Genomic DNA, 11889 nt, shown 5'->3' with positions numbered 1-11889 from the left:
TTGATTTCACATTGAAGTCAGACAGTATTAGTAAGGTGGAGCAGATCTATCTCAGCCACTTGACTGCGAAATTCCCCCAGAGTGAAGAATGTGACCTGTTGAGGCTTGCTTGCAAGGCTTTCTGGGAAATCCTGGAATGCGGGATGGTGGTGCGTCTGCAGTCATACCTGACTGGGTAGAACACTGAGCGTCCTGCACTGAATCCAACAGGTTAGTGCTTGGGAGCACCACTTGTGTGGAGCAGGCAACACATACTATACCCCTTTAACTGCAGAGGATAAATTAATTAGTTAATTAGCTAGTTATACAGAGGACTCACAAGGCTGTGTGAGACAGTGTACTCCAAATGATTCATTAAAAAACAAGTTATGTTAATGTTAAGTCTCGGAATGTTTAAAGTGATGCTTTTGAGTGAGTGTATGTGTTGTGTGTAGTAAATAAAATGTTTTAATCAGAGTTTTGTGTTGGTCTGCTCTGTTAGCATGGGATTGCCTATGTTTATTTGATCAAAAAAATAAAACTGCAAAATTGTAATCATTAGATTAATATGAACTGTTGTCATAGTGCTGGAACTTTCTTTAGATCTCCGACTTAATTTCCTTTAAATCATTATTTAGAAAATGGGGAGTTATTACATTGAATCTGAATAATTTGATGAATCATTGAACATTTTTCTTCATGTAAAGTTAAATAATCATTAATATTTAATTTATTTAAAGGTCAACTTGTAAAGGCCACATTGACAGTTTTTTTTCTTGAAAAGGAATGATATGCAATTAAATATTGTGTAGTTATAGTCACTATACTCAAGGCTAACTGTAGTGATTGGTTATTCTATAGAAAGAGCCCCCCGGGAATAACGAGGAGGCAACGTGGACACACGTTATGCGCCCGTGTTCCCGAACATCACCCATCTTTGGGGCCACCTTTTGCAGTTAAAAGGCTACCAGAAGAGTATGCCATTTGTTTTCAACCAGTAAATACCAGTTAGGCCTCGGTTACTACATGTGTGCCATGTATTCAATACCCTATAACTAGGGCTACATGTGTTTAATCATTTGAAGGTTGGTTAAATAAATAACTTCAATCTGCTGAAAACGTAAAGAATGATTACTAGGCAATACAAATGTCATAGGCCAATGAACACTTATAGGTAACGTGGTAAAATTGCTGCCTATGAATCTGTATTACCAAAAGCAAATCCTACAGAAAACTATTTTGACAGGAAATGCAGTAATCGGATGTCGGATTTTTTACGATTTGGCGAGAGGCAAGTTAAAAAACGTGCATTGGGCCAGCAGCACACGCTTGCACCACAATATTATGCGGTATACCTATTTGCACATTCAATATTCTTGTCATTTGATTTATTCAATTGTATTATTCACTTCACATTTCAATGGACCAGTGCTTTAAAGGGTAAAAGCTTTTTAATCCATGTAATTGACTTTGAATGTGGAAGAAACAAATTTAGTTTATAGTGCGTTTACAACCCACTGAGCAGACGTCAATTCAACGTCTATTCCACGGTGGTTCAACGTAATTTCATTGAAATTAGGTAGAAATAACATTGATTCAACCAGAGTGCGCCCAGTGGCAAGTCTGAATTATAAAAATGACGTCCCGCCCATAGGTTTGCATACAGTGGGTTGCAAGTGTTTGGCAGAGAACAGCGATTTGCTGCCATCCAATGGGCAGAGGGCGTCAGTACGCCTCAAGAGCCTTGTTTGTTACATTCAAATTATTGTTGAAATTACGCTGTAATTTTGTTTCACCGTTATAGAACGGATAAATGTTTTGGACTCATTCTTTTATTTTATTTATTAACCTTTAGGATGATCACCTAATTACATACCCCCCATAGGCTAGGGTAGGCTTCTAATACAAAGTAGGGTATGAAGAGTAGCCAACAAGAGAGCGTAATTATTTTCGTTTTTTTGTCAGATAGGTTTGTGTTATCATTTTAATAAATCCACCTAACCATGGTCACGCACCACAGGGCTAGTTACATACTTATTCATACATGAGCCAACCTGCATAATAATATACCACAAACACTTGACATTTAAATGGTCACTGAGCATGTTTCAGTTTCCATGCTCATTAAAGTTAATATACATTTGCACATGGAACAAAATCAGTATTGCAAATAGGATGTGTAAAAGTACTGTAGTTAAATAGATAAGCACACACAAAAACAGATTAATAATAACAAATATTAACTTATACAGTAACCTAGAATCAGTGACATATCTACGTCTTCCCCCCTTGACATACTGTCAAAAAACGAGTTATGAAACTGTCTTCCAGCAGGTGGCGCTATACATTTGATTATATTGTTGTCTATTAAAAAGCAGATAGAATTAATTGCCAGTCAAAAAAAAACACACAGCCACCTTTTTTGACATATGGAGGAACATTCGGAATAACAGAATAATTGTTTTGGTAAATACATCCTCACATGTCTTTCAGTTCCACTGTGTTATCTTCTTCACTCGCCCTCTAAGAAAAGAAAGTCTATATTTTAAAATCAATATGGACAATGAAGATAGAGACAACAAAGATATACTTTTTCAGGGCTTAAATCTAGACTGTTTATTTCAACAGAAAACGCAACATTTGTAAATAACAGATAGCTGCAAGTGTAGGTATGAGTGTCAAACCTTGGCTTCAGCTATCTTCTGGACATGATCCAGAGCGGAGAACTCAGGTGAGGGGAAGTTAAGAGGGTGATGATCCACTGAGGACTCATGGGGCATCTGGACAGCATCATGGGGGGAAATCCTTGTTTTTTCATGGTAATTTCAGCAAGGTATTTGATGAAAGAGTAGATGCATGTCCCTGTTATTATCACAGGCATATCTGAACTGAAACTCACCAGGACAGATTGGGCTCTGAACAGGTAACTGAAGGGATAGTGGAGCAGGTTAATGCAGGTGGAAGAGTACAGGTCAGCGTAACGCATGAGCTGGCTGGCGAACAGAGTCTGTCTTGAGCCACTCCGCAGCAGGCTGCCCATCTGGCCATAGGAAAGATCCATCCTATAGGTCACCACCTGTAAGACACAAGACAGAGGCATAGTCACAAAATGCAGTTAGCCACACATTGAAAAACACAAAGCCAGACAAAAAAAATTCTCACTCAGGTGTAATTATGATAACATTTCAGATAAATATGACTGGGAAGCACATAAAAACATAACCTTGGTGGACGGTGTGTGGATGTATTAGAGCATTTCTCAGAGAGGGATTGTGTGTCAGTGGGCATGGTTTACCTTGATCCTGGTCTGAATGGCACTGATGTCTGGGCACTCTCGACAGCTACTGTCCAGGTGCCTGAGGGGAAAGGCCAGTCAGACTAACAAATGCAATACTAGACAAGTGTCACTCATAGAACAGAGGAAATGCCCACTCACTTGTACAACTCAGCTAAAAACACATCAAGATGCTTCAGCTCTTCAAAGAGATCTTGAGAAAAAAGCGAAACACTCGTCAAAACCTCAATGGCCTCAACTTCAAGATTACATGACCTAACAAAATGTATGCAAAGTGGCCATTTGATATCTGTGTATGGTATATGATATGTCAGTGTTAGGGTCACTGAGGTCAGGAAGAGGAGGTAGACCATGTTTGTACTTACGACTCTTCTCTGTCCACACCTGCAACTCCTTGGCCAGCTCAGGCACCACCAGGAAGGTCTTCCAACCTTGCCTCTTCTTGGACTTCAGGATGTCCCCAAAGATGTGGTCCCCCACATAAAGGATGTCCTTCCCCTTCACATCCAGCAGGTCACATACAATGTCTGAGGAGCCTGCAGGGAGGAGAGACAGATGGAGGGAGAAATGGACAGATAAGAGGATAGAAAGTTGACGGGATGTGACACCCACTGAAACCAAGATGGGTGAAACTGACTATTCCTCTCCCATCTTAATCCCTTTCTCCTATCTTCCCATTTCCTCTCTGTCCCTCTTCCTAGAATATATTACCTTTTTTTAACAATATGAAAATGGAAAAGTCTTGCCTCCAGAGTAGACTGTTCCATGCTGGAGGTCTCCAGTGTATGTTCCGATGCGGAGCTTCCCTGTGTTCTATGTTGGATAGATTAGAACATTTATCTAATTGTGTGGTGTGTTAAAGGATGTTTTCTATACACACCATGTGATGCTGAGTCAAAGGGCCTTACTGTGTCCACTTGTCTCAGCACAGTTCCCTCTGCAAAGAACAGTGGCTTCCTGGTATCCACGACGACAAGGTCAAAGAATGCACGCCACTGTTTCTTTGGGTTCTTATAAGAAAAAAATATTGAAATGTTCATTACAATCAATGTTAATTTGTTCCCCAAAACCTTTTTCCTTAATTTGAAACTGGAGACACCTAGACTAACCTTGGCATCTGGTGGAGTTTCGAGCAAGTATTTCATGATAGCCTAAGGAAAAGAACAAAGACACATCCTTCGTATGAAAAATAATACAATAGAATGGACATGTATTGAATACAATGGACATCATTCATAGAATAGAATGGACATCATGTATAGAATATAATGGACATGTATTGAATACAATGGACATCATTCATAGAATAGAATGGACATCATGTATAGAATAGAATGGACATGTATTGAATACAATGGACATCATTCATAGAATAGAATGGACATCATGTATTGAATAGAATGGACATCATGTATAGAATAGAATGGACATGTATTGAATACAATGGACATCATTCATAGAATAGAATGGACATCGTGTATTGAATAGAATGGACATCCTTTATAGAATAACATGGACATCATGTGCCATGAAACCATGCAACATTAACATCTGACCTCTGTGTAGTTGTAGTCACTGTTGGTCGCCAGGAACACTTTGGCCACCTCCTTAATGCGAGTCAGTAGAACAGGCAAGTTTGGCTGTAAAGAGAAGGAAGTAAAGGAGAGGGAAATTTCATCTGGATAGAGAAATTATGTCCAAAGCACTTTGACAATATCCTGTATCCATAAAGGTTATCCAATATGGAACAGCAATCAATTGAGGGAGTTTCAAAGTTATTTTCACTCACATCTCTGACGACATATTTATCCAAATTCTTCAGAGTGCTTTCCTTCAGAATGCCCTATATGACAAAAAGGAGTCAGTCTTTACACAAAGACATACACACATTATGAAACATTACTGTCTATGTGTCGGGATGGCATGGTATGTACAGTATAATGCTAACCGTATCATGAACAAAGTCCATTGCATCTCGAACATCCTGGAACATACTTCTGAATGACATGAACAAGTCACCATGTTTGAAGCCTTTCTGGCAGCTTGGATAAACAAAAAAGCAGAGAAACGACAGTCACATTATTCACTTTTTAATGATTTACTATTCTCACAACTGTAAACAAAAAGGGTCAACAAGAAGAGGGAGGAGAAAAAGCTCCACTCACTTTACATATCTGCTACATCTGGTGAAGAGTTCCACAAGGCAGCCATACAGATACGTCTCTGTGGGAGGAGCAGGAGGGCATTACAAAGTAACTCTACATTACTTTATTTGCAGTATGACTGTACATAACTACACAAAGTAATACTGTTGTTGCTACCTGAAAGGTTGAAGAGAGTGTTGAGGATATAGAAGCGGTCAGTGTTGCCTCTCTGAATGAAGTTGTTGGGGTAGTAGTCGTGGATCTTGTCCCTGTAGAGAAGGAAAGTATGCATACAACTAGCAAATTAAGAGTAATAATATATGCCATTCAGCAGACGCTTTTCTCCAAAACGACATACAGTCATACATATGGGTGGTCCTGGGAAGTAACCACAGACGCATACAAAGACATGTATCATGACAAAAACATGCATACTGTGTACACACTCGGTCTGACAACCTCCCCAATAACAACAAACAGTTGCTATTGGAGCATTTCCAGATGATGAGTCATTCTGGGAGAACCCACTGAGCCAACAGATAACGTCCAGAGTGCACTTAACCCACCAGCACCATCAATGACAAGACCTCTCTTTGAGTCTCATGACTATGTTACGACGTCATTTGAAAATACCAGCATTTACACGTTTAGATTCTGTCAATTGCAGCTTTTGTAGGTGTGTTGAAGTTCAATCTAGAGCTGGAGATAGAAACATCCACAGGCATTCGCCATTGAAGCATCACTACTGTCTGCCTCACTGTAAGAGTATGAGGCAGAGATGCAGTGGATATTGAGTGGAATTGAAATGCAACTGGAGCCTCTCGATAGCTTAGCTGCTGGTAGGGGATCCCAAAGGCATCTAAAGCCTGATTTATGAATGGAGGATGGGCAGGCCCAAGTTCCCTCTGTATACATGTCTAACTGAAGTATAATCAATAGTCTCACAATAAAAAACAAGATACACAGTCATACATACAACACAAACTCAAAAGGAACACAATCATGCAATAACACACACCTAAACAAACGCATAGACATTCATTTGCAAATCCCATGGCACCAGGTGCTGGATATAAATATACTTTTTAATATTCGTGAGCTGGCTACATCACCATTGTAAGCCACTGGAAAAGTGAAGGATTCCAAAACAGTGCTGCTATTCTGCATCCAATTAAATGTTTAGAAAAACCTTTTAACATTCCTGCACACCTTGTAGTGTATCATGTTGTTTGTGAAACACAAGTTATTGGGGGATATTTTGCAGTCATTTGTCAGTCCTCCATGAAGGAATCAGGACAATGGGGGCTGTTTTATGTTGAAGGCTGAATATAACAGCAGTATGTAGGCCTACTGCGAAACATGCTCACAGCTAGATCTGACCAAGGTCAGGATCAAGCTCCCTTCGTCTCCAACATCCTCTGTTCCCCAATGCTGGAAGGTGGGCCTGAGTGAAAAAAAGTTTGGGAACCTCTGTGCTCAATGCCTAAAATGTCAAATGTTCCCTGCTTAGATGACTTTGTCAAGCGATTGGGCAGATATGTTCTCAGTGACAGTTGACACAAGGACAACCTTTTACAAAATGACAAACAGTATACTCAGAACAAGTCATCACCACACACACACACACACACACAAAATTGTATTTTCTGTGATGTAGCACTCACCTTTTTAGAAATGTGAAGCCATGACTGCACAGCAGAATGTTTCCATTCGAGTCCACCTTCAGCAAGTTCCCATACATTGTGTCAAACACCAGGCCACTAGAAAGGAGGGAGGAGCGATTGGGATGAAAAAGAGGAAGAGAGAGAATGGGGATGAATAAAGTTATGCAGAGATATGCAGAGAGAGAAATGGATTGGAGAGGGCAATATTATATATTTTAGATGTGTGGTTGTTCTTGATATAATCAGTAGGTTACTTTTTATTTCTCCTCTATTTTGACCGGTCTTGTTATACTGTTACCAGGCCTTTGGGGAAACTCTCTGCAGGAGGTCTGTTTGTACTGATTAAATTGTAAAATGTCAGATGTTTCTCCAGCAGTGTCACCCTGGGCCAAGGACACAGAAAATAGACTGCACAGAGCCACAAATGGTTTAAAAAAGAATGGTTAGGGGTAATTTCATAAGTAGCCTCCCATGAAGAATCCCATCCTAACTAACCATGGTTTGCATCTACCCAATGTCTTTGTGAGTACCGGGTCATGTTATTTACTACCAAACTAAACATACATAAACAGTATGTAAATGTGTGTGAGATCAACAGAATGAGAGAACCTACCGAGTGGGGAAGGTGGGGTCGTAGTTGTAACGCAGTAGCTCATGGGGATAGCCTATAGACACCAGCCTGTCTCTGAGCAGCTCAAAGCCTAGATCCTCATAGTCAGGAGACTTATACGCTACACACACACACGAACTGTCAGTACATTCATCAGTGGAAATGTTACAATATTTGTATGCTCATATACTTAAATCTGTGAGACATAGCTACTAGATTTCCATATTTTCCCCCCAAAAGAATCAGATTTTTTTTTGCCCTTTACCAGTACAAGCACATCTCTTTGTTGGAGTAGGTGTACTGGGCTACTAAACGAACCTACCTGCCAGCGTGTAGTCCATGTCAAAGCCATAGCATTTGATGTTCTCCAATGTTACACTTCTATTGACGAACACCCTGTAATCAAAGGAAAACAGGACTGACAGTTGGTGTTTCTGGAGAGATTATCTAAGACACAAACATGGGTCAGTTGAGAAGCTGATATGGGTATGCAGAAGCTTTTCAGGATACCCAATCAGCTGTAAAAAGGTCATTTATAAAGACTGAATGGTGTGGGTTGAATGTGGCACTAAATCTGACCTGTTGGCTAAGACAGCTGCAACCTTCAAGAGTAGAACTCATTTTGACTCAACTTGCTTCAACATCAAATTGGTTGTCATTTCATTTTTAAAAGCCATTTAGTCTAATATTTCTCCAAACCATGGAAATCATTCCACTTGAGCTTAATGGGGCTGGTCAAATTGGGATATGCCTCACTAACTAAACTCTTGGGGACCAACCATTAAAGAATATCTTCAGCTACACAATCAGTCAAATCAGTTGGTAGTGCCGTAGTGGGCTCTATATCCTACAACACTATATCAATAGTTTATTAACATCTGTCATCGAACCTGACAACATGGGCTAGACACACTAAGAGTATCCGACAGTCATGTTAATCTAGAGGAAGTTCATTTAAGGTGAAGGCTTTTTGTATTTATGGTATTGGCAAAGATTTCCGAGACGTTATACCATTAGTCACGTACCATGATTAATGTATCATGATTCAACTCAATGAGCCCACTCTGCATTTGATCAAACTCTGCAGTCAGTGGTGCCGTAGCAGAAACTGTGGTCGCACAGTTCACACGTCACTTCAGCTCTCTAGTATCTACCACACAGAACTCCCCTCTTCATTAACAGGTTTATATTTCAGTAATGGATAGCCTATGTAATAACAAAATCCATGTGTTATAACAAAAATTGTGTTAAATAAAGGAGATAGATTGCTGTATTCAGAAATCTCCAGTGCCCTTAGCCCTACCATTATTTATTGTTCCCCGAACATAGCATTTAATTAGCTAAAGAGAGATTCATTTTGTTCAGTCATTCATGACAGGTTGACAGGGTAACCACAGAAGGGTTTCCTGTGTCACCAGGTGATATGGAGCCTCTGTCAGTGACATCCTGGGAGAGAGACCCATTTCCCTCCTGTCTGAATGGCCTACACCTCACCCCATCTGTCTTTCCCTCTCCAGCTCTTGCCAATAGCAGCCAGCTCAAACATACAGGGTTGCTGTTAATAATTCACCTGACAGCTCCTGTCCAGGAGGTGTGTTGCTAAAGAAGCCTCATGTGAGCGAACATTCACTCGGAGACGGTGAGTGCCTGGGATGTATGAACAAGGTTACTGACGGAGTATATCTGGTTTGAAGCACCCTATGAATGGTGGACACTGGCGGTAATTGGTGAAATAGTCTACCTAACACTGGTGTACGAGGATATCGAATTGTCCCCAAGTGTGTTAGACCAAGTGTGATTTACACCTTTATTAACTGAGAATTTGTATAAAGGTTAGAAAACTTGAAGACCTGAGATGCTCTTCTCGTTTAGAACACAGACAAACAGCTGTCCAATAATGTGGAGGAAGAACAGAAATGGATGATTCTTACAATCTAGGTCTGAAAGAGAAGGCCTCCCTGAACTACCATTCCAAATCTCCACTCGTCTTCCAATGAGAGCAGGTAATGTAAGAGTATGTCTACCAGATCTCTCTGTGCATTGTCAGAACCTCTAGTGGAACCTCCTCAGCTCACAAAGACCCTTGATGACTTGATGCCTGAGGCAATTGCCTCTTCTGCCGAATGGCAAATCAGCCACTGAGTGTAGGCTACATTTTAAAAAATGTGTTCAAGTTTAAAATGCTCATGTAAAATATTGTAAGTACGTTTTCTCCAGTTAAGTTTACAATCATTTTTCTTCAAGTTGTTGGAAAATTATTTTATATGGGTGTACCTTACAGTGTCTTCGGAAAGTATCCAGAGCACATTTTGTTAGATTACAGCCTTATTCTAAAATGGATTAAAGTCCCCCCCCCCCCCCCCCCCCATCTACACACAAAAACCCATAACGACAAAGCAAAAACAGTTTAGAATTTTTTGCAAATTTATACAAAATAACTGAAACATCACATTTACATAAGTATTCAGACCCTTTAGTCAGTACTTTATTGAAGCACCATTGGCAGCGATTACAGCCTCGAGTCTTCTTGGGTATAACGCTATAAGCTTGGCACACGTGTATTTGGGGAGTTTCTCCCATTCCTCTCTGCAGATCCTCTAAAGCTCTGTCAGGTTGGATGGGGAGCGTTGGTGCACAGCTATATTCAGGTCTCTCCAGAGATGTTAGATCAGGTTCAAGTCCGGGCTCTGGCTGGGCCACTCATTGACATTTAGAGACTTGTCCCAAAGCCACTCCTGCATTGTCTTGGCGGTGTGCTTAGGGTTGTTGTCCTGTTTGAAGGTGAACCTTCGCCCCAGTCTGAGGTCCTGAGCGCTCTGGAGCAGGTTTTCATCAAGGATCTCTGCATTCATCTTTGCCTCGATACTGACTAGTCGTCCTGTCCCTGTCCCTACATACCCACAGCATAATGCTGCCACCACCATGCTTCACCATAGGCATGGTTCCAGGTTTCCTCCAGATGTGACGCTTGGCATTCAGGACAAAGAGTTCAATCTTGGTTTCATCAGACCAGAAAATCTTGTTTCTCACAGTCAGTCTTTAGTTGCCTTTTGGCAAACTCCCAGCACGCTGTCAACTGCCTTTTACTGAGGAGTGGCTTCCGTCTGGCCACTCTACCATAAAAGGCCTAATTGGTGGAGTGCTGCAGAGATGGTCGTCCTACTGGAAGGTTCTCCCATCTCCACAGAGGAACTCTAGACCTCTGTCAGAGTGACCATCGGCTTCGTGGACACCTCCCTGACCAAGGCCATTTCCCCCCGATTGCTCAGATTGGCCGGGCGGCCAGCTCTAGGAAGAGTCTTGGTGGTTCCAAACTTCTTCCATTTAATAATGATGGAGGCCACTGTGTTAGAACCTTCAATGCTGCAGAAATGTTTCGGTACCCTTCCCCAGATCTGTGCCTTGACACAATCCTGTCTCTGAGCTCTACGGACAATTCCTTCGACCTCATGGCTTGGTTTTTGCTCTGACATGCACTGTCAACTGTGGGACCTTATATAGTCAGGTGTGCCAATCAATTGAATTTGCCACAGGAGGACTTCAATCAAGTTGTAGAAACATCAAGGATGATCAATGGAAACAGGATGCACCTGAGCACAATTTCGAGTCTAATAGCAAAGGGTCTGAATTCTTATGTAAATAAGATATGTTTATATTTATTGAATTTGTAAACAATTCTAAAAAAAACTGTTTTCGCTTTTGTCATTACGGGGTATTGTGTGTAGATTGCTGAGGAAATTGTTTTATTTAATCAATTTTAGAATAAGGCTGTAACGTAACAGACGTGGAAAAAGTCAAGGGGTCTGAATACTTTCTTTAGGCACTAATGAAAGGCATAATGCATATTATGCTACATTAAATAACTCACTTGTGCTGATAGTCCCTGTTCTTCAGCATGGGTACATCGAGCGAAACGCTCGGGTCTGAAGTAGGTTGATTTCTCACAATCTGAGTCGGATCCTCCATAGTCGTCGCCGTTTCAGCCTCTCTAGAGAGGCTACCCATATCAGATGCCACTATCCCCCTCAGCATTAGCTGTCATCTCACTATTAGCCTACAAACTGGAGAGGCATTTAAAGTTGTAGAATATGCAGATGTGTTCATAAAGAGTTTCCCTACACGTCAGTAAACAACAACCACTCCCCTTCATAAACGTCGTAACTCGGTAGTTAAGTGGGTGTGGATGCTCTGGGACCT

General features: G+C 41.0%; 1 protein-coding gene across 2 annotated transcripts; it reads right to left on the bottom strand.

The window, feature by feature from the left end:
* Positions 1-1945: 1945 nt before the first annotated feature.
* LOC129864041 (cytosolic purine 5'-nucleotidase-like) lies at positions 1946-11885 on the bottom strand. Of its 2 annotated transcripts, XM_055936585.1 has the most exons (18): positions 11561-11879; positions 8015-8088; positions 7696-7813; positions 7083-7178; positions 5596-5687; positions 5440-5497; positions 5223-5316; positions 5064-5117; positions 4831-4914; positions 4384-4425; positions 4183-4284; positions 4021-4087; positions 3640-3810; positions 3416-3467; positions 3275-3335; positions 2879-3055; positions 2664-2759; positions 1946-2502 (listed from the first exon to the last, which is right to left on the bottom strand). In XM_055936585.1, exons 1-18 carry the CDS (start codon positions 11722-11724, stop codon positions 2458-2460), a joined length of 1647 nt encoding a protein of 548 aa, XP_055792560.1. In that variant the 5' UTR covers positions 11725-11879; the 3' UTR covers positions 1946-2457. The 2 variants fall into 2 exon arrangements, with proteins under 2 accessions (XP_055792560.1, XP_055792559.1); XM_055936584.1 differs by having other exon boundaries at positions 4183-4425; positions 11561-11885.
* Positions 11886-11889: the final 4 nt, after the last annotated feature.

The sequence above is a fragment of the Salvelinus fontinalis genome, chromosome 10, assembly GCF_029448725.1.
Source record: "Salvelinus fontinalis isolate EN_2023a chromosome 10, ASM2944872v1, whole genome shotgun sequence".
In the NCBI taxonomy this organism is placed as follows: Eukaryota; Metazoa; Chordata; class Actinopteri; order Salmoniformes; family Salmonidae; genus Salvelinus; species Salvelinus fontinalis.
This window is presented reverse-complemented; position numbering and strand designations above follow the sequence as displayed.

Coding starts and splice junctions, on each gene's coding strand:
- LOC129864041 (XM_055936584.1), bottom strand. CDS start 11,724: ATGCTGAGGGGGATAGTGGCATCTGATATGGGTAGCCTCTCTAGAGAG. Junction 4,088..4,182: donor TGCTGAGACAAGTGGACACA/GTAAGGCCCTTT, acceptor TATCCAACATAG/AACACAGGGAAGCTCCGCAT. Junction 3,056..3,274: donor CCATTCAGACCAGGATCAAG/GTAAACCATGCC, acceptor TGTGTCTTACAG/GTGGTGACCTATAGGATGGA.